Below are 22,864 nucleotides of genomic sequence, written 5' to 3' on the forward strand. Positions count from 1 at the left end.
CCAGCACCGATACACACGTGTGTCGTGGGGGCTGCGTGTCACTCCCATGCCGACCCGGCCGCTGTCTCTGAAGGCACACGCAAGGACCAGCACCGATACACACGTGTGTCGTGGGGGCTGCGTGTCACTCCCATGCCGACCCGGCCGCTGTCTCTGAAGGCACACGCAAGGACCAGCACCGATACACACGTGTGTCGTGGGGGCTGCGTGTCACTCCCATGCCGACCCGGCCGCTGTCTCTGAAGGCACACGCAAGGACGTGTCGTGTGGCATTCAGTCGGAGTCCTGCACAAAGGAACGTAGTTAAGGGAGCGGTAAGCCCATCCTTTTGCCCCCGAAAGCAAAGGAAACCGAGGCAGCGTGTCAAGGCAGCACCCCCCGCCCCTCCACAAGCCTCGAGTCCTGTGACCATCTCAGCATGCCGCCCTCCCTCCTGCTCCACCGCCCGGCTGCCTGGTGCGCGCGGCGGGGCTTGCAAACACCGCAGGCCCACGTGCAACCCTCCCGGCGGGGTCGCACCAGGTGCTCGCTGCAGACCAGTGGGATTTGGGCTCATGGATGACCAAGGCGCCCCTGGCCCCTGGATGCTGGTTCCTAAATCACTCAGCAAGCGAGATACGAACACATATGAACTTAGTCAACGAACATCAGAGCTGCCGCGTACTGGGTCAGACCCTTGGTCCGGCTTGCCCTGTCTCCCGCCACGCGCCGGCAGGGAGCGGAGGCCGACAGGGGCAGCGAGCAGGGTCTCGCCAGGGCTCTTCTCCCACTTGCAGCCTCCAGCATCGAAGGTCTGATGCAGAGGCCGTGCCCCTCACCCCCATGCTCAGTAGCTACAGACACCCCTTTCCTCCAAGAACAAGCCCAAGCCCTTTTCCAATCTGGTTAAAATAGTTCCTCTGTGCTATTTATCCTGCTTCCACAGGGCTGAAGGCTGCCAGGCAGGTTTTCAGGGAGAATCCCACCTTTCACTTGTCCAGAACATTTCCCAAATCCTCTGGACCGAAACACCCCCATGTTTCACATCTGCTGAATAGTGGCTTTAAAAAACATCTAATCCAATCCAGCCAGGCCTTTGTGAGCTACTGGGTGGGAACGTGGATGCGTGTGTAGGGGGGACAGATAAAAGACAGCACACACAGCTATTGCAAAATCCACCCAACGTGGATATTTATAGGAACCAACTTGATGGCAGTAAGGAACTCCATCCACGAGGTTTAATCGAGGAAACCGGTAAGTGGTAACTTGGTCCCAGTTTGCCCAGAGAGAAGGTCTCCGATTCAAGACCTTTCTTCTACCAGACAAAGACGTAACTAAGGTCCAGGGGCTGGAAGCTGAAGGCAATAAAATTCAAACTAGAAATGACACAAATTTTAACGAGGGGCCATTGGAGAAACTTGCCAAGATACTCTGTGGAGTACCTACTGCTCGGGGGCCCAAGTCACGCGGGGCCGTCTCTTCCCAGAAGATGCACTTCTGCCCAATCCCAAATCAGACCTACATCGAGGACAATTACAGAAGAAATTTGATCACCTGAACTATGTGCACATTCACCTGAGATGACCGTAAGACAAGCGACGAACACTGCTTATAACGGTCGTGGGTAGACCATACACCTACGAACCAGAGAGCTAACGACGTCCTGAGACCCCGCGCTGTTTCCAAAGCCGGTGCCTTTCAACCACGCAGCAAGCTGGATGCATTAGGGGTTTCCCATCAAAACCCTTCTTGGAGGAAAATCAGACTTTTTGGCGACGTAAGAAAACGTCTGCGGCAGCTGTGCCTGCTACCAGCGAAGGACGTGCACCTCTCCTTGCCAAGCACTTTTTATTTATTATTTCACAGTTTCATAGTTTCTAGGGTCGGAAGGGACCTGCGGAGACCATCAAGTCCGACCCCCTGCCGTGGCAGAAAAGAGTACGGGGGTCAAACGACCCCAGCAAGGTGTTCATCCAGCCTCCTCTTAAACACCCCCAGGGTAGGAGCCAGCACTTCTCTTGGAAGCTGGTTCCAGATTTGTTTCAGTGGTCTTCGGATGAAAATTTTCCCCGCCGTGGCTGAAACGTGGCGGCAGTGCGGTGCTGGGGCCTTTGGAAGAGAAATCAGGTTTTCCCAACCAGTTTCCAAATGCTGGAGGCAGAGCCGGCGACAGAAGCGACACGAAGCCTATTTTTAGCTCTCACCACCATTATCATCGCTGTTTTACTCTGCAGCATCTGCTACCCTGGCCAGGCACACGGCTCCTTCCCCCCTCGGCGCGACACGGGACGCGGCGCTCACGCCCGGGGGCAGCTCCACGCCTCGGCTCTCCTGCCCACTTAAGGAAGGACCGACGCTCTGAGCTAGCGGGGAGGCATATTTGAAATGCTTCGGGCCAGACTCCGAGCCTCACTCCATGGGCGGGACGCCAGGGGAGCCAGGCTCAGCATCCCGCTGGCTGGGGCTGAAGAAAAACTTTCCCCCAAATAGTGGCTTGCACGTACCCGCCTCTCCCGGCCCCGCGGGCTGCCCCTGCCCGGGGAGCCCAAGGCTCTCGATGGCATTGCCAGGTCTGTCCTTGACGTGGGGAAACAGCAGCCGTGCAACCCGGGCTGGCCCTTCGGACGTGGGTTTGGTCCTGACCCCAAAGTCCGGGGCAGGAACCGAGCCGGAGCCCCCCTCGGACCCGGTCCTGCCCGCCTGGGGGGTTTCCTCCGCGCTGGGGGGCGGCGTGACGGCAGCGAGCTGGGGGTCTGCTTTTTCTCAGGGCCGGGGCCGGCGGGAGCGAGACACAGACCCCGGGCAGGAGAGTGGCGGAGGGCCTGGCACCAGCCCGGTGGTTGGGAAGGAGGGGAGGCGCTCGATAGGGATCGCAGGAGGAGTCGCTCCGGAGATCCCCCGAAGCAACCCCGCGGGAAGGGGGGCCATTAGCTAGGTGCCTCCTAAGAGAAGGATTAAGTGTACGTGCCTGATAAGGGCTTGGGAGGGTGCAGTCCTGCCCCCCAGCCCCCTCCTAACGGCCGGGTGGGGTCTCCTAACATCATCGACGCGGGACCCGATCCCGGGAGGTGCTCAGACTCCCCTTGAAACCCCCCACCGCTATGCCAAGAGGAGTGCCAGGGCAAAGCCCCAGTGAATGACCGGAGCCTCGCCCCGGGACAGTGGTAACGGCCCCGCCACCGGGGAGCCCAGTGCCAAGTGCCCGCATCCCAGGTGATGCCCTCCAACGGCCCCGTCCAGAGACGCTCGAGCCGGAGGGGACCGGCGTGCTCATCGCCGCCAACCTGCCCGGCGATGCTTCCCGCCCGACCGCCGCGGCTCGCTACGGATGCCGCTTCAAGGAAAACATCTCATCGGCGCTTGCACCGGAGAAGACTCGCCTCCCCCGCGGCAGCGGTGGGGGTCAGGGTGAATGACTGCTTCCAGCTCCCACAAGTGCATCACGATAGCTGCTTGCTATTTCTTTTATTATTTCTATTTATTTATTTCTTCTTTTTAAAGCGCGAGCTCCTGGAGTCATGTGAGCAGACGGGAATTTCAGCTTCTGTTAGTCAAAGGAAGCTGTTAAACAAGCACGGAATGATTTCCTTGGGGGGGGAGGAAAAAAAAGATGATTTTATTTTATTTCTCAGTCTCGTGGGTTTCCTTGACAAGGGTTCGGGGGGCCTGACTTGGGACTTTTCTTTTAATAACTTCACGACAACTTGCAGAGAAGCTCAGCGCTGTGAGTCACAGGGCCACGCTTTTGCACGCTCTGCGGGATGCGATTCAGATGCAGCGATACGGCTCGGTTTCAGGCCCGTGGCCCACGTTCACGCATCAGCCCCAGGAGCTCTCAGTCCCTTTGCTCGATGGCCGAATGGCTGGGAATGCTTTGTGACAAGGATGCAGCGTGAATCATCACTCTGGTGGTTCAAAAGGTTTGGAAGCTGTGTTCAAACCCCGTCGCGCGTGCCCATTAGCAAATCCCATGCAGATGGGCTGCATTGAGCCACCAGCAATTATTTTCCTCTCTTCTTGCGGGCTAATGAGCTCATCAGGAGCCCCTAGTGGCGTTACTTCCTTGCAAATCTCTGCAGCCAATTTCTTCTTGTATAACGTCGGGCTATATTACGCTGCTCCAAAATGCCGGGCAACCACTGGAGGGACATGGGACAATGGCACGGTTGGCTATGACATACAGCGCCACGGAGAAGGAGAATAATGGTTTCTTGCAACGCGTAAGGCAGGAGCAGAGAGGAAAGGATGCAGAAGGTTTCCGGCCTTTTCTTGGGATGTACATGGGTGGATTTGGTGCTCACAATAGGGATGGAGAGCACGTTGCTCACCCCGCCTGCTGCTGGTTGCTCTAGAAACACGTGCAGGAGCCAGACGCCCCAAAGGAAACCTCTCGTGACTCACAGCACACGACTGCCCCCCTTCAGCAAGGGGATGGACTCCTACTTCCTCCACTGCTGCAGACTCAGGCCCGCTACACTCTCCCTCGAGCACAGACCCCATGCGCGGCACATCTCCAGCTGGAGCCCAGCTTGGAGCAGAAAGCCCTGCGCGCTCAGCTCGCTGGCCTGGTCGCAGCAGAAAGGGGCTGAAGCCAGCACCCGGATCGGCAGCAGAGCCCCGATGCCTGGGCTAGCCTCCCCCGCGCCAGCCCCGCGCCCCAGCACCTCCGGGGAATCGGCCCCGCGGGCAGAGGCCGTTATTGTCCGGATGGGGACCTTTGACATCTTGCAGCAACGACTCTGCTCGAAGGAGACTGCCTTTCTCGGCAGCTCCCCTCGGACGCAGCAGCGCTCCCGCACGCACGCCTGGCCGCCGAGCCGGCCTGCCGCACCGAGGGATTAGCAGGGAACAGCTCTGCCGATGATGCTCGTTGATAGCTGGGGCTGGTGGGGCGGGGAAGCATTTTCTCTCTGGGCTACAGCAGGGCAGGAGCTGCTGCTGGACTTGCAGGGCACGTTAAAAGACACTGTTAAAAGACCAGGCTCAGCACAAAGCATGGGGCCGTGGGGTGGGGGGGTAGGTACGATGGGCTCCTTTTGATACTGTGGATGTGCCCTGGGTGTGCGAAACACAACAGCATCTCGCCTATCCACAGCGCTGTTGGTGCACCCCCGAGCCCGAGCAGAGACCCATCATATCCACCAGCGCAGGGGAGACAGGACAGACGAGGAGCGCTGGGGTAGACGCAGGGGTTGCTGTGGATGTAGTCTTTTTGGACTTCCGGAAGGCTTTCGACACTGTCTCTCACCCTGTCCTCATCAAAAAGCTGGGAGACTGTGGTGTCGATGCCCACACGGTCAAATGGGTCGCCAGCTGGTTGGAGGGCCGCACCCAGAGGGTGGTAGTGGATGGGTTCTTCTCGACCTGGAAGGACGTGGGCAGTGGGGTCCCGCAGGGCTCGGTCCTCGGGCCCGCACTGTTCAACATCTTCATCAGTGACTTGGATGAGGGGGTAGAAAGCACCCTGTTCAAGTTTGCTGATGACACTAAGATGTGGGGGGATGTGGGTGCACTAGAAGGGTGCAATAGGCTACAAGCTGACCTTGACAGGTTGCAACGGTGGGCGGATGAGAATAGGATGGGGTTTAACACTGATAAGTGCAAGGTGTTGCACATGGGGAGGAAGAACCGGCACCACACTTACAGGTTGGGGAACTCCCCTCTTGCCAGCACGGAGACGGAAAAGGATCTTGGAGTCGTCATTGACTCCACGATGAACATGGGCCGGCAGTGTGGGGAGGCAGTCAAGAAGGCCAACCGTACCCTGTCATGCATCCACAGATGCATCTCGAGCAGGTCCAGGGAGGTGATCCTCCCCCTCTATGCGGCACTGGTCAGGCCGCAGCTGGAGTACTGCGTCCAGTTCTGGGCGCCACACTTCAAGAGGGACGTGGACAATATGGAAAGAGTTCAGAGGAGGGCCACTCGTATGATCAGGGGTCAGCAGGGCAGGCCTTATGAGGAGAGGCTACGGGACCTGAACCTGTTCAGCCTCCACAAGAGAAGGTTAAGGGGGGACCTTGTGGCCTGCTACAAACTGGTCAGGGGGGATCAGCAGGTATTGGGGGAGTCCCTGTTCCCCCGTGCGCTGCCAGGAGTGACCAGGAATAACGGTCACAAGCTGGCGGAGGGTAAGTTTAGATTAGATATTAGGAGGCGCTACTTCACAGTCAGGGCGGCTAGGGCCTGGAACCGGCTTCCAGGGGAAGTGGTGCAGGCTCCTAGCCTGGGGATTTTTAAAAGGAAGTTAGATGAGCACCTTGCCGGGGTCATCTGACCCCGGTGCTCTTTCCTGCCAAGGCAGGGGGTCGGACTAGATGATCTACCTAGGTCCCTTCCGACTCTAGCTACTATGAAACTATGAAACTATGAAACAGGGCACTGGGCTGGGATTCGGGGGGTCCTGAAACGCCGGCCGCCTCCGCACCCGCCCTGCGTTCACACTCGCACGGTCGCAGCTGAGACAGACGCACGCCGCAAGCAGCCGAAGCGACCAGCTTGCGAGCACCCCCAGGCTGAAGCGCGCCTGCGCCAACTCCTCGGCAAATCCCGGCACACCAGGGAAATGCCCGTGGGGCGCTGAGGTCACCGTGCAAACAGCCTCGCCAGTCGGGGCACGATGATGATTGAAACCAAAACCCAAGCCAAAATCATTGGATAATTTATTAGCACCTCTTGCCTAACTAGCTCCCCTGGGCCACCAGCCCCCGGCCTCCAGCGGGAAGTGCCAAGAACAGCATCTGCACGGAAATCATGTTACCTTTTGGCCTGAAAGGGGACCAAATTGCTCCTTATTAGCATCGCACATGGTAAGAGAGGAAGGGGCTGGCCTGCACCCAAGGAGGCCGATAGCTGGGCTCCCAGTGACCCCGGTGGGGTGCGCTCAGGCCCTAATGGGTTGCTGCATTCAGTTCCTTGAAGGAGCAATCGGATCAGATGTTACTAGTTAGTATAATGCGACTAACAAGCTCCTGTTCTTACTGGATTACTGTGCCCACTCGCCCGTAGTTCATTACAGCCCTGGAGCCGTAATCCATGAAATCTGATCTCCCCAGCTCGCTCCTAAGCCGGGTTAGAAGGAAAACACCTTTCCAGAAAACCTGCGGAGGGAATAAATCTCCGCCAGGCTGGAAGGTAACGACAGCCGACCCGCTAGAGAGCCAGTCCGCTCCACGCACGCGTGCACGCTGGGAGCCGCGGGGAACGAACCAGCACGACGGAGCAGAGTTTTTCTGGGAGAGAAATAAAATAAAGAGGCCGGGAGATGGAGGCAGCGCTGTGGTTACAGCAGGGATTGCAACCTGGAGCAGGGAACAAACTTCTCGCCCAGAGCCGCAGGTGTGCTTTGAATGCAAGATCAGCCCCCCGATGGTCATTTGTGTATTGGCACACGGTACAGGCAGTCCTGAGCTAACCAACACGGGCAGGGGTGTTAGCATTAACGTGACAAATCACGTGTTTACTTACATAGCCAGGGCTGGAGGCACAGCCTGCGCCCTGCTCCGTGTTTGTACAGCACCTGGTGCAATGCGGTCCCCATCTGGGACTGGGGCTCAGGAGCTAGGGTAATACAAACAAGAAATAGTATTAATATCCCCATTGTACAGCTAGGCAAACTGAGGCACAGAGGGTCCAATCTGAAGCCAGGCAAGGTGACAGGAGTCATTCCACCGGCTCCAGTGGGACTGGAGTCAGCCCCTAAGGGACTTCTCTTGGATCCCAAAGGAAATCCAGATGTTTCCCAAGCCCCAGCCCACGGTCTCCACCACGACACCCCGTCCCAGATGCCTTGAGCGGAGCTGTTCAAATTTTGCTCACACGATGCCACGTGAAGTCACTCCGGGAACCGCTCACAGAATCAGCAGGGCCCGAGAGCCGGCTAACCTCTTCCATGAACGAGCCCCCGTCCCAAGGACGCGGCGCCGGCAACTGCCCAGGCCGGTGAGAGCCAACACAGGGAGATTAGACTCACCCTGCTTGGTAAACACCATGGCCGCCTTTTGCGGTGGTTTTGAGGGCTACTGGAGCTACGGTTCGACTTCCCACCTGTCCGAGGACCAAAGCCGGTGTACGACCCAGGGCCGGGCTAGCATCAGGGACACGCTGCATTTTGAAACACGGCCTCTGATATTTTTCTCTCCAGCGATGCTGGCATTCAGCTGACATAGAAGTGCCCCATGAGCGTGCTCAGGGCAAGGGTCCTTTCCTGCTGGCCCTCTCCCTTCAGAGTCTATCCACCCCCGGGAGCTAATTGCAGCCCCCCCGAAACACCCGCTGGGCGCATCTTGGGCAGCACTGCTGGGAAGTGGCCTGCAAAGGCACGTGCAGGGAGCAGAAGGGCATCTACCGCGGACACAGAACAGCCCCTCGGAGGCAGAAGTCTCTCCGGAGGTGAGAGAAGCAAAGCAAGGGTGCAAACTGGCCTGGGCCTGATGCACTCCCATGCACCCCACCACCAAAGCCGTGAGGGTGGGTGGTCAGGTCACGTGTGCAGCGTCCCTCCCCGAGAGCCCTGGGGATGTTCTCGCTGGAGCCGGCACCGACGCGGCGATCGCGAGTCACGTCAGGAATGCACACGAGCTTTGTCCCGGAGCACATGGAGCCCCTCTTTGCTGCTTCCACAGGTAATTGGCTTATCTAGAGGGGAAGGAAACCTTCCTCTCACTTGTCCTGAAGTGCAGCTTGAACGGCTTCTCATTCCACAGGGGTCCCAGGGGGTAGCTTGATGGTATGTGGGGCCCTATAAAGGATGTCCGGTGATGGATGGGGCTTAACGGGACACCTCTGTGCAGAGCCGGCCTGCACAGCTCGGCGCCGGGAACCGAATGCCAGCGCTTCTTGATGGCCTGGGGTCTTCCTGAACCTGCCCACTGCCCAAGACAGCAAGCTCAGCAACTGTGCACGGGGCTTGCTGCAAAGGAAATGATCGCTCACCTGTGAGTCACTGGATTTCCTGTCTCGGCGCAGTCACCTGGGGGGTCCCTGGAAGGGCTTATGCATTTGCTTGTAAGATCCACCCTGCCAGCAAGCGCAGACACCTCGACTTCCTCGAAAATGTATAGGCTGGATAGAAACAGGCACGTTTTGGGAGGCTGTAGTGCATGGCATGCATCCTAGAAAGAGGGCAAGGAGGCAGAAATGATTGGAAGGGGAATGAGACAAGTGCATGTGCATGCACGACAGAGACATCCCTGTCGACTTCCACAGGGTTTGGAGCAGGACCTAGGGCTTAACACGGGAAGGGCCAGAGAGGCCTGTGCCAAAGGGCCATCGAGCTCAGAGGCCTGTTTCTGGCACCAGCCCCCACAGCAAATGACCACCTTGCTGGTGGAAGGCTGGCGGTGGAGATCTTCTATCAGTCGTCTCATCTCACGTAACAGGGGATGTTCCCGTTACCCATCTCGTCTTACTTAAACACTTGATGCACAAAGAGACGTGGGCATGCTGTCAGTCCCCCGGTTCCAGATTTGAGAACGAGAACAGCAGCACGCATGAAGGACAGGTCCAAAATGAATAACAGCCGCCCGCATACCACTGGGACCCTGCCTCTCTAGCTTTCTTTTCAGAGCAGGGACAGATGAGCAACCACTGCCACCACATTCATACAGTCACAGACAATGAGGGTTGACGGGACCTCAGGAGGTCACATCCAGTCCAAGCAGGACCAGCCCCAACTACATCATCCCAGCCAAGGCTTTGCTGAGCTGGGCCTTAAAAACCTCCAAGGATGGAGACTCCCCCACTTCTCTGGGTAACCTGCTTCAGTGTTTCACCACCCTCCTCGTGAGAGAGTTTTTCCTAATATCCAACCTCAACTTTCCTTGCTGCAGCTTGAGCCCATTGCTCCTTGTCCTGTCGTCTGCCCCCACTGAGACCAGCCCAGCTCCATCCTCTTTGCAGCCCCCCGGCAGGGAGGTGAAGGCTGCTATCAAATCCCCCTCAGTCTTCTCTTCTGCAGACTAAATCAGCCCAGGTCCCCCAGCCTCTCCTCACCAGTCCTGTCCCCCAGCCCCACAACCATTTCCATTGCCCTGAGCCGGACTCTCTCCAACTTGTCCACATCCTTTCCCAAAACCTGGGCCCAGGAGTCCAGACAGAGCTGTGCTCAGAACCGATGGACCCATTCACTCCAGACGGGACCTGAGCCCCAGGGAACCAGTGCCTCGGGCTGCCCAGGTGAGCGAGATGCTCGCTACTCGCCTCCCAGTCAGGATCCTCACCTACAATTTAAAGCATTCGCACCCATCCTACCCAGTCATTTCCAAGTTGACTCACGGGCCCAGCTCCATGCTGAAGTCAACGCGTAGGCATCCAGGAAGCGGCACGGGGTGCTCAGGACCAGCTGAATTGCCATATTGGGCCATGCCGGGCACCGTCCTCTGCAGAGCAGTTAAGGGGTTACTCGAGTTTGAGCGCTCGCGTGTATCCTGCGGGGATGACACAGTGCAGCTGAGGCATGTGCTGTTTGGGGCAATGCCTGCCAAGCACCTACCTGCTGCTTATTACTCATGCCCGGCGCTGCACAGCGCGCGCTACCTATAAGACTGCAGTGGGGACAGACAGCTCTCCGCAAGCAAAGTACATTGGCAAGCGCCCGGCCTGGAGTCTGAAAAAGCCCCTTGGAGATAGTCCTACAGAATAAATACTTCTTATCCAGATCCTTCCAGGCAGGCATTGGTACCTCTGGAAAGGCAGGCTTGTGCAGACTCCAAACTCAGAGAAATGTTTGACAGAGCCGCATATGTATTCCAAACATTGTTTGATTCATGTTTTAAAGCCTAACTTGCAAACATACTTCCGCAGCTCAGACATCAATCACAGGAAATATGTTCTTATAAACAAAGCGATACAGACTGTCTCTTCCACCGATACCATATGCAGGTCACTGGGTAGCACCCCAGGAAAGGAGCTTTCTGGCACGGCAGCTGAATAAAAACCTTAAAAAAAAAAACAACCACCGAAAAACAAGGAATGCAGGTAGCTTGAGAAACAGGCTGGAATTAGAGCAATAGAGACACGTTAACAGCCTAATGAAGAGTCATAGACTTAAAGAAAATGAGGGTTGAAGGGAGCTCAGGAGGTTGCTTCGAGGCCGACCCCTTGCTCCAAGCAGGACCAGCCCCGACTGCAGCATCCCAGCCAAGGCTTGGTCTACCTGGGTCTTAAACACCTGCAAGGATGGAGAGTCCACCACCTCTCTGGGTAATCCACCCCAGTGCTTCACCACCCTCTTCAGGAGAGAGTTTTTCCTACTATCCTACCTCAGCTTCCCTGGCTGCAGCTTGAGCCCATTGCTCCTTGTCCTGTCTCCTGCCCCCACTGAGAACGGTCCAGCTCCATCTTCATTGCAGCCTCCTATAAAGTGACCTACCTCATTTTGATGCAAGCACAGAGCTGGGGGTTGCCTGTCCAATCCAGAAGTGGTCTCCAAACTTTTTTGATTGCGCACCCCTATCAGTAAAAAAATTTTTGAGCACACACCCCCAATATTAAATATTAGTAACGCTTAATTTTTTCTTATTTTTTTAGATTAAAAAATAGATATAAAAACAAGTTCCTAATATTTTCTTCCCGCACCCCAATGGATCGTCTTGCGCGCAGCCCACTTCGGGGACCGCTGCACTACAGAGCGGTGGCCTTGAACTTGGATCCACTGCTGAGTTACCGACCCCAACCCCGCAGCCCTCTGACGCATGGTCGAGTGCTGGGCAGGCCTTACAAATGTCACGATGATATTGCTTGGTCTTCCCCTGATTATTATCCAGGAAGGTGCCTGGCATCATCTGCCAGCTGGGGATGATTCAGTACCAGATTTGTATTTGGACCCTTGTATTTCTGTTGCAAGTGCATCCGGGATGGCCCAAGTCTGTCCTGAAATGGACCCTGCTGAGGCTCCGAAGCCAATTTGTTGTTCACAGACCACGAAATCCTGGGTTTCTCTACAGGGAGTGTTTACAAGGGCTGCCGCGGCTACATATTGTGGTGCCGGCGGTGGGTTTGCCATGCCCGTACCTCTGGGCATGGTACGGCCAGAAGGAAATTGTTCCAGACAGGCATTTAAAAAGCAACTTCTGTCTCCTACCGACGTGGCATAGTCCAGCCAGAGACTCCCCGATGCTCCGGTCAGTCCCCACCCCAGCCACGGCACCACGAGCACATCTTCAAACGAGCTGGCATCATTGCCAATGTACAGTATTGACTCAAATGCTTGTACCTCTGAATGAAACTATGATCGTACCTAAAGAGTCTAACAGAAAACCGGGTGACGGCAGCGATGGATAAGGGGCAAAGGAGTGGAGAGTTTAAACACTTTGTTCACTGTGACCATTATTATTAACCACCAACAGCAGTGGTTTTTAACTTTTTTAGGTTCAAGACACCTCACGTAGATGTAAGGCATCCCTTGGAAAGCGCCAGCAATCAGTTTTCACTCTTTTTTTCCCCAAAGAAAAAAAATAGAGCAGTTTTTCTGATCTCAGAAAGACTGCAGTGAGGGATTTCTACTGGAAACTTTGGGTTTACCTTGAGGACTGTGTTTGCACACCTAACAGTCCTAATGCTTGAAAGGATCTTAAAAGGTGGATGGCGGGTCCAAAGACTTTAAAATGACAGCAGCTTTTCATGGGGTCAAGGAAAATCTCCCTTCTCTCTGTTCCTCGACATCTCCTCCTCTGTATAGAGCAAGGCAGGCAAAGCAAAGCTTCAATACCGTCACGGGATGAAAAAGCCAGCGCTCACCTTGCAACTCTCTCCATTGCTCCAGCATCAACATGAACGCTGTGGACCTCCTAGCACCGTCACCTTCATCGCTGCACTTGCTGCCCATGGTTTCATAGCATACTTCCTTGCCTTTCTGATGGCACTGCCCTTATATGACACAGTCATAAAGCCCTTTCCAGAACTACTTGTCCATGCCCATTTAAACCATATGAAAATGGTCTTGCTGGGGCGGGGTGAGAATGGGATGGTGACACCAATACAGACACTAAAGCTTAAGGGTCTGTCTAATGAGTGACCAAGTGAGGAATTAAGCCATTGGCGCTCGATCCAAGGAACACATTGAAAAGTTAAAGCTGTGCCCTTTCTAAGTACTGAGCGTTGAGAAGGCTGCTTAGGACACGCAAGGCTCCCATGGTGCCTGCAACTTCCCAGAGGGCCCGCAGACAAGCAGGGAGCATGCCCCACAAACCTTGAAGCGCCCAGACCTTTTAAAGCAATCTTACTTTCCTTCTTCCATGCCTTGAAATACATCACTGGAAAGGTCCTGGTGCTTCGCAGTGCTGCGTGTTCCTCCGCTTGGGAAAAACAGATCGGGACAAACTCCAGGGGCGAAGGTTTCCCTTGGCTGCATGAGACGGATCAGCTTTCAAGACCGCAGAATTGTTTCCTAGCGTGATCTACCCGGGTTGACCCGAAATGCTCTGCTGCCTGTGAAATACAGGACCCCTTTGGGAGAGAGTGACACACTCCAGCCCGGGGAGCGTGACGCCGATGGAGACGGAAAGGTTTAAGAGGGGATCGGGCGCTGCCTAATTCTGCACGGGGGGGTTTGAGGCATTCAACAGTTCAGGAAAAGGAGAAACCTCGATGGGTTTGTTCAGCAAGAGCGAAGGGCTGTCCGCTGGCGTCGTGCTCATTGCTACTCATGGTGCACCGTGCGCAGGGGGGTGAGCCCCTGCGTGCAAGCCGGTGGCCCTCACCTCTCTGTGGCTCCAGAGGAGAAAGGCGGATGGATGCCAGTCCTTTGACTGCCCAGTACAGACATTTCCAGATGCCCCAGGCCCCGGGCTCCATGGCTGGTGGCCTGCACAGCTCCCCGGTGACCGTCACTCTTCCCCACGGGAACAACTCCCTGCAAGCTGGCGGTCCAAACTCTGTGGCTCGCTGTGTTGGGGCTCCCAGCAAGTACAGCAGCTGCTGCTAGGTGGTTTGGGGACTCATCACACAGCCCTACCTGCAGGCCACTAGCTCGCGGTACGTCGGCACTGGGAAAGCGATGAGAGAGGAGCACGTGGGCTCAGTCCTGTCTTAGGACAGAGTCGGACTAGTGATCCCATAGCTACAGGCTTCCTAATCCTTCAGCTAATAAATCCCCTTGAGCACAGGGGTGGTGTGCTCAGACTAATCTCCCAGCTCTGACAAACCCAGCCCTGGACCTGAGCCTACACAGCTCTGGTTTTCATAACATTACAAAATCCCTTCTATACTCAAGGAAGCTTTAAAAAGGTCTACGAACGGCGCCTTGTATCCAGGGCCATTGCACAGTCCAGGAGCAGGGCGGGAGTGCTGCTGGTTGCTGTCACGGACCTGCATTATTCAGCGATGGGCCATTTCAGAAAGACCTTATTTACTGACGTACCACGCTCACCTTTTCCATGAATATTAGCGATCAAAGACCGGGCTGCGCATCTTAAGCGAGGGACGCAGCTCGGCTCAAAGGAAACGTCTTTTTTCCCTTTCTTCTGCCTTCCCATAGCAAGGCGCATGTCTTGCCTGAGGGCGCGTGGTACGCTAATAAATACGGTATTGCCCAAACTTTCCTCCCTTGCTGCGCAGCGGCAGACAGCGGACCCCGAAATGAAGCGGAGTTGGGAGCAGCGCTCATCTTGTTTCCCATCCTGGCCGATGCATCCTCCAGCCCTGTGCAAAGAGGGGCTATCAGCCGGCATCTCCCTTCTGAGTCATCCAAACGTTGACTAAGAGGGATGGAGATATCGGAGGATGAATCAGCTGGGGGGGAGGAGGGGGATGATTAGGAAGGAGACGGTTCCTATCTGCACGCACATATCTTAGGCATTAGGAACGCCAGGCACGGACCACACGGAAACCTGATGGGAGGCTGCAGGGAGCTTAGGGCAAAACGCGGGTACAGGAAAGGGCTTCTCAAAATTGCTTCTGTGCTTACCCGAGGGGGAACATCTCAGCTCTCCCTGACAGCGCCGGGGTTTGCTGTCACTGAAGGGAGAGGACTCAGCTATTGGCACACGTCTTCTTATTGCAGTTTTTCATGGACTGCCATCGTCAGCAATGGGAGACGAGGAGCAAACATGGGATGCCTTCACTGCCGGGGTATTTTTTCCAACACATTTTCTGAGCCCAGGAAATAGCTGAGCCGGGAGGCGAGGCTAGCACCATATTCCCAGCTCTGCTATGGCCCGGCTGTGTCACCCTAGGCGCATCACTTGACCCCTCCATGCCTCCGCTACCCCTCCTGCTCTTTGTCTGTTTAATGCACAATGGCATCAGGGTGCCCAGCACAGCGGGGTCTGGATCTCACCCGGACAGTGAAATAAGTAATACGTTGTTACGCTTCTGTTGGTGCCCAGACCCCAAAGCACGTGGCGGAGAGCTACACAACCCTGCCGTAGACCCATCTATCTATATCCAGTTTGCCTGGACAAGCGTGATCAAGCGTTTATCAAAAGCACTCCATTTTTAATTTTTTTTTGCACTTTGATATAGAGATATACAAACAGCTGGACATCATCAGGGCTCAGAGGGGAGACACCATGCCCCCCGTCACCACTTCGGTGCAGGTGAAGGTAAGTGGGCCGCTGTTATCAGCAAGAGCAGTAGCAGCCCATACAAGTCCTGATAAACCAACAGACTCCTGCGTGCCGTGTCCAGCTGCCTTGATTGCTAATGGGCTTGCCTCAGCCATTAGCTTTCAAGCTCAGGATTTAGACTCCAAGTGGCAAAACCAGGCACGAGAGCTCTGCAGTCTTAGAAATGCAGCTACAGGTCCCTCTCTGCATGCATCTAAGGCATCCAGGATGCTCTTTGAAGGAGCCTATGGCGAGACCTGAGCTGCAAGGGTCACCCTGAACGCCAAGGTAAAAGCCGAGTGACATGGAAACCCGTTCTGTGAGCACGTGTATGAAGGCGCACGTGCACACGCACGGCTGGGCCCCAGCTTTGCTCCTGCATCCCAATAGGGTCATCCTGCGTTGCACCAAACGCCTCTGGTCTCGACGTGGGAGGGGAGCATGTGGGGAGAGCGCGGTGCTGACACGAAATGCCTTCGCCTGCAGAAGATCCCCAGGTCCGGGGGGCTCCAGAGCAGAGTCCGGTCAAATTGCTTTATTACAGTAACAAACACAACTCAAAGGCTTCTGCTCCATGGGGGAAAGCTCAGGAAGCTGCTGGTGTCAGCAGCACTGGAAGCCTTGCAAGATTAAAGCGGTCTCCTGGTATTTCCCCGCTGGAATTCCCCTTGCCTGGCGTGGCGGAGCGGAAAGTGGCCGCGAGCACTGGTTTCGCAGCCAGGCCGGGCAGTGGGGCGGCCTGTAGCTCGTAGGGGACCTGGCTGAACTGTCTGCCTCCTGCTACCACCCACGTGCTAGAGGCAACGACTCGAAGGGCGGCGCGATGACTGGAAGCAGCACCTCCTCGGTGGCGCGGTATGGACCTCCTGGCCCATTTTGCGCCTCGTCAAACCTCTGCAACAGCAAGGGCGACGCCGGGTGAACGACTCGTCTCCACGGCCGGCCTGCCCATAACACCGGGCTCCCCCGCGGTAGCTCCCCTGGCCCAGCCACAGCCCTGCCTCACCCCCGGGAGGGACACAGAGGCCTGCCCCCACTGGCAATTCAGAGCTGGAGCCAGAGCCGAACCGAGGTTAGGAGGGGAAGGACGACGGCCCCGCTGCAATGCTTTTAGGTCTATTTTCCTGGCAGGCGGTTGCATTTTAAAGGCTAGAATACAGTTTGTGCCGCACGAGAGAGACAAGAAGAGAGAGAGATGGTTTCCCCAAGCTTCCTTTGTCCCATATGCTAAATAATAGCATCCATATGAAGGCACAGCAAGGACCCAGCAAGGGAAACAGACCAACACCGGGCTTTATCTGGCAAAGTCAGAGAAACATCAGCTGCAAAGCGTGAAGAGAATGTGCTTTCCACAGGAGACACGGCCCGTCTAGGGTTTCGGATCTGGTTAATGACACCGCAAATTAAGCCTGTCATCTTCAGAAATGATTTTTCTTTCAGTTTGGACTTAAAGAAAACAACAACAACCTTCCAAACCTGAGATTTTGCAGGAGCCGGCCTCGCTCCCCTCCCAGCCCGCCCGACAGAGGGGGAGAGCCGCCGACGAGCCTGCAGCCCTGCGCAAGGGGAAGCCGCTCCAGATGAGACCCGGCAGGGAGCGGCCGAGCCCCCCGCACAAGGAGCCCGTCTCACCGGGACTTGCTTTCCTACGTGCAGCGGATGGAGTCGAGACGGCCTCCACCAGCGATTGCCCCTGCAACACTCCCATCCCCGCTCTCCGGGCCAGCTCATTATCAGCACTGGTGACTTGTATCCCAGCCGTGCCTGGAGCCTGGCGGAGACCTGGGACCCACTGGGACGGCAACACGCGGCGTCTTGCCCCCGGCGCACCTGCAAACAAACACCCCGATTCTGCCAACTTTTTATAGGCATAACTTCCCGGGGGCGGCTCGCGGGGCAGGAAGCCAAGCGTGGAGCAAACGCGGGAGCCAAGCCGAGGAAGCGGGAGCTGAGACAGCAGGTCCTGGCATCCCTTCCTACCCCCGCGGTCTGCAGGCGCCCTCCGCCCCCGTGTCCCGTTAAAGCCGATGCCCCCTCTCCCCCGTCGATGGCTACGTCCCAGTGCCTCGTCCTTGACGAAGGCCCGGCAACCTTCTCGAAATCTCAGGGTGTTTCACAGGATGGGAGAAGTATTTTTTGACCACAAGCCCTCCACCCCCCCGCTGAAAGCCGGCCCTGTCTGCAGACAAGCAGGGCGACCGACAACCGCGAGCTGGGCGAAGGGAAGCCGAACGCGACGGCCGAGCCTGGAAGCCAGCCAGGACAGCGGGGTTAAGACTCCTACTCCGGCAAATAGCTGCAGAGGGATCACTAATGCACGCACGTGGTTGTGACCTTCATGCAGAAGACAATGCCTTCCCAATCCCGCCAGGGCCTTCCGACACCCTGCTCGGGCACGGCCCCACGACAGCCCCGCTCGTGTCCCAGTACCAACGCCCCCGCTCCCATTAATGCGGAGATCCTGCCCAGCACAGAGCAGTCAAACCTGATGCGCTCTGCCGTGCAAAATTCCCCTTTAGTTTCTTTTCTCCCGGGGATTTCTGGGTGCGCATGCAATAACCAATGAAAAACCAAAGTTTTCATTTTCATCCAAAGTTTTCAGGGTTTTTTTTCTTGAAAAACAAAACCCTCTCTTTATTCTCAAACTTTGAAATTTCCAACAGAGGAAAAAAAAGCTACGTTGACTAAAAAATATTTGTCATTGAAAACACATGCATTTGTAGTAGGACTGGGCAAGCTTTTGCCATCAAATGCTTTCTAACAGAAAACTGTAGTATTCTGTCAAACAAAAAACTTTCACTGGCAGCATCTGTTTTCCTTCAAGATTTCTGATTTTTTAGTTGGGAAACCAAACAGAAACCCCCCACCCCCCCAAAACCCCGAACTGAAACATTTTCAGCTGGAAAACCGCACACAGTCAGGTCTGGGGATCTTTTTTTTTGTTTGGATGAAATGTCAAATTTTCCCAAATCCCTCTGATTTTCTGCAAACTTTTTTGATCAGCTCTGCTTGATCAGTTAACGAGCTGCAAGGGAGTTCATAACTCAAAGATTATTGGTAATGCATTTAAAATAAAATCCCCCCCAAAACTCTCTGTTCTCTGAAGTCCGAATCGATTCTCTCACGGATGGGGTGGGACGGCAGGCCCGGATCGTGGTCCGCAGGGAAAAGGAGAGTTTTTCACCAGTCATTAATGAGCCCTCCGCTCACGGAAAGAGCAGACCCGGCTACCCCAGGACGAGGGGCCTAAGGAGGGTCTCAGCGGGGGGCGGGGGGCTCAAGTGGGCAGCGGTGTATTTATAATTCACATAGAGGACCCCCCGGGGGAACCGAACGCCAAACGAACGCACTGAAATGCACCGTAATCTCTGGGGTGGGGGAAACGAAGTTGGACGCAGCCTGGCTAGCAAAAATCCCGGCCAGGAAAAATGCCAGAAACCCCACCCTGCCTCCGGCCACTCAACAGAAACGGCCAGACTTTTTGCAGGAGTCTCCACCTTTCCCCCCAAAGTTTGGCTGCTCGGTGCCAGGTGGAAGCCAGAGGCCTGCTCGCACAGCCCCCCTAGGGATGCTGCACAGGCTCGCACGCTTCCACGTGTGGCGCGGTGGGCACAGAACGACAGGCGAGAAAACCTCCGAGAAGGCCTCTGCCTGGTGCCCGGGCCCTGCAATCAGCCGGCGCCCGCCCCGGGAGGCAATTACCCGTGCTGGAACCAAACCGCCGGCCCGGTCGTCTTCTGCACGGCAGAAGCTGGGGGGGAGAAACAGGGCTGCGTGCGCCCAAACCTAGGGGCTTACCTGGACCTTTCTGAGCCGGCTTGCTCTGACCGCGACCGAGATGCCTCGGTCCGTCTCCTCTCGGACGCGGAGCATCGGGCGCAAACCTGGCACCAGCAAACGGCATTTCCAGGCACTCTAGGGAACAAGTTAAAAGGTCAGTTGAATGCTTCTGTGCTGAACATCCTCCATGCCTGGCCAGCAGGAGATTAGGCACATATTTCCCTTGTCTTAGTTCCCTTTGCAAGTTGCCTTTAAAGGGAACCGAGTGACGCCGGCTTTTAAGAGCTGGTCAAGCTGACATTACTACTTTTACCAAACCACCTGAGTTTGGGGCACTTTGCTGCTGAAGCTGCCAGACAAAATGAACCAGAGGAAGGTGACAGATAACAGCGTCATGTTAACCACCTTCTTGTGATGGCTCTTTGCTGTGTATTGCTGTGTCAGTAATGCTTTTCAGATTGGGTATTTCAACAACGCATTCCAGAGTAATGTCTGACATGCCGGCCAAGGAACAATAGCTACGTACAGGCCAAGAGCAGCATTATTTTTAAGCAACTACTTCATCTCTTCCAGTCTCGCAGCCGCTCCTGGCTGCTTACCCTTTTTAACACAAGTTTATAGAGGCCGCACTTGCAAAAACAGGTGTGGGGAGAGCGGCAGGGCTGGAGACCGCAGCTGCCTGGAGAGTTCTGGTTGAAAAACTCTTTCTGATGGAGGAAAAAATAGTTTTTCAAAACCAAGGGTTTTCACATCCCTCCGCACGGCCTCCGATGTGTTTGCTTGGGGTTTGCCCCTGCAAAAACAGCTGATGTGTTTCCCCGATTAGCCAAGTGAAGGATGAAAATGGTTTGATGCCATGCCTTTTTCACAGCTGCAAAATAGGGTTGGGGGGAAAAGACAAATGAAGGGAAAAGGGGTAAAGACCCCAAACTGCAAACACTACTCTTTATTTCTGGACCCTCCCTGTACCACAGTTTCCTTTGGTCCTTTTGTCTTGACTCGGTTTCATTTCCTGCCTTGGTTTTCAGCCCTTTAATTAACGTGGCTTCTGCCTTTTCTCTCCCCTGGAGAGTTTTGACACAGCCATGTTCTCCCTCCCACTCCCCTTTTCTCTCCCAAATACAAAGCAACGCACAAGGCGCTGGGACCCCAGCTGAACCGTGACGCTGCCGGGGCTCACGGAGGAGGGTGCTCTGGAAGCCATGCCTAATATATCTGCTAGTGACTATTGCAACAATAGTCTCCCTTACTTACCTTTGGCTCTTTCCTGCTCCTTTCCCTTCTCTCCCTTTGGTTTTCCTGATTTCCACCTATTTATGTTCCACTGACATGCTGTCACACTTAGCTTCTTCCATTCCTTGGAGATCTCAGACCAGCAGAGACTCCCGGTGCCTGAAGAAGGGCGATCGTGCCCCAAAGCTTGCAAAGAACTTCTTCCCAACTTCTCAGCTGGTCTAAAAAAAAAAAAGAGATCACATCTACCCAAGGAACCTGGCCTGCCGATGTCCTTAGACCAACATGGCGACAACCCAACACTCAGCGCCTAATGTCTCGGCATCTTTAGCTCCCCAGGAGACGGGCTGCCGTACCTCGACACCCCGAGTCTGGTTCTGATCTCAGCTGCACCTGTGTCCAGTCAACACCTTGTGCAAACCGACTCGGACCTGGAAAGCCACGGACCTGCCTGAACAGGTGAATTTGGATTAAGGGAGGGGCATTTAAGGCAGAAACACCAGTTTCCAGCTCTCTGTAGGGACGCCCTCATTCTGGACTAGGTTTGCCCACTGATTCGGAGCAAGGCACTTTTACGCCAATATACGAGCATCCACACCAGAAGAGCTGGTTGGGAGCAGCTCTTCCCCCGTTCCTTTTCCCACTGACACCAGGGTGTGTTTGGAGCTCCGCAGTAAGGTCGTGCCCACGGCTGGTGGGGTAAGTGTCCCAAAACAAAACACAGCGATGCAGGAGCTGCGCTGGCTCCGACGGGAGCTGGCTGGGGACTGAAAGGAAAAGGGCCGTTTAAAGAAGAAGGGGGCATCCAAACACACTTAGGATAACGGGCTTGGGGTCCTTCCCAATCGAAGCAGGAGGGGCTGCCAGTAAACTCTCCCCCCGTTTGGTTTGCACCCAACGTAATCGGAAATCCCCATGAAATGTCTTTGGGGAGCGCCTGCCCTGGTCCATCAGCAGGATGAGCCGCTGCTGATGTGGCCGCCGTGGATTTATAGCTGCCACACCCCATTCACGGCAATAAACACTGAACCCGTTTTTACCGAAACGGTGAGTTACAGTTTTTCAAATAAAGACGATTGCACATAAACCAGCACTCTGTTTAGTTGGAACGGCCCTCGCAGACACATCCATCTACATAAAATACACCCCAGAGGAAGCGGAGCTGTGACTTTGCTCTGATGACATAAAAACTCTTGTAAACACATTGTCATTTACAGTACGGGGCGGTGGGGGAGAAAAATAAACCTGCAGGGCCAGCCCATCCCTCTTGGAGCACATGGAAAATTTAATAATCTTTTTCCATAAAGCTTTGTTTGCGGCTTGATTTATCTGGGCAATGAAGACAGGGCAGTGGCTGGTTTACCATAAATAGGTTGTATTTCTTTGCAGACAAATGCTGCAGTCACCCTTTCAGCAGCTTTTGGAGATGCGTATGCAGAGGGGGTGTCACTGGTCCGACAAGATGGAGTCGTTTTGTAGCACCCTAATGCCACCGAGAACCGAAACGTCCAGGACCAGAGCTGATCAAATCCTTCTGCTTTCTGATGGACGAGGAACCTTCACAACTGCCCTGGAGTTTCCTCCAAGAACCCACTCCCATGCTTTGATGTGGTTTTCATTGCTAAAATCTGACTCAAAGGCAAGAAACGCCTATTCACTAGCTTCATATCAAGTCCAAATGGCCATGTTCTGCTACCACCTCTTCCCTCTGAATAATAGGCAAGGACACAAGCTTCACTATTGGCCACATGAAGCATACCGGCATCTCTCACTTGATCACAGCAGAATTGAGGATTAGGATTAGGGCACTAGCCAACGTTACCTGGGGCTAGTTTCTGCACTTATAGATAGCTTAATGATAGGAATTTTTTTGGGGGGGGGCGTGTTGACAGGTAGGGAAATCTTGCTTACTGAAATGATAAAAGCAGCCGTGTGATGTTAAAGGTGCTAAAAGTAATAGTTATTCGAAAGCAGCGCATCTTTGCAAAATTTTGCTCTGCAGGGCAAACCGCTTATTGTAATTATTGCAACTGATTTTGTTAATTATCAGTTATTGCTAGCTCCTCCATTCTGAGGACAGGGAGCTGCAGATTCCCTACCTGGGCTGAGAACTGTTTGTGACACATTTATCAAGGCCATCCCGCATGTGTATGTGCTGTAACAGAATTGATCTTATGTAAATAAACCCATACGTGGAATATGGTTGTGTTTTCCAATATGTGCATGGGGTTGACAATATATACAAACATATGCACACATTTGCATGTGCATGCATGCATACATACATACGTATATATACACACACACACACACACACACACACATAT

The 22,864-nt window shown here is 54.9% G+C and overlaps 1 protein-coding gene across 1 annotated transcript; it reads right to left on the reverse strand.

Annotated features, from left to right (window-relative positions):
- Positions 1 to 207: 207 nt before the first annotated feature.
- On the reverse strand, positions 208 to 20,736 carry LOC149856102 (uncharacterized). The gene is made up of 7 exons (XM_090065324.1): positions 20,559 to 20,736; positions 19,323 to 19,439; positions 11,351 to 11,430; positions 10,255 to 10,406; positions 8,914 to 9,092; positions 7,447 to 7,539; positions 208 to 285 (listed from the first exon to the last, which is right to left on the reverse strand). Exons 2-5 carry the CDS (start codon positions 19,426 to 19,428, stop codon positions 8,972 to 8,974), a joined length of 459 nt encoding a protein of 152 aa, XP_089921450.1. The 5' UTR covers positions 19,429 to 19,439; positions 20,559 to 20,736; the 3' UTR covers positions 208 to 285; positions 7,447 to 7,539; positions 8,914 to 8,971.
- Between the last annotated feature and the right edge of the window lie 2,128 nt (positions 20,737 to 22,864).

This window comes from Crocodylus siamensis, chromosome 10 (genome assembly GCF_052110815.1).
Source record: "Crocodylus siamensis isolate JL-2025a chromosome 10, ASM5211081v1, whole genome shotgun sequence".
In the NCBI taxonomy this organism is placed as follows: Eukaryota; Metazoa; Chordata; order Crocodylia; family Crocodylidae; genus Crocodylus; species Crocodylus siamensis.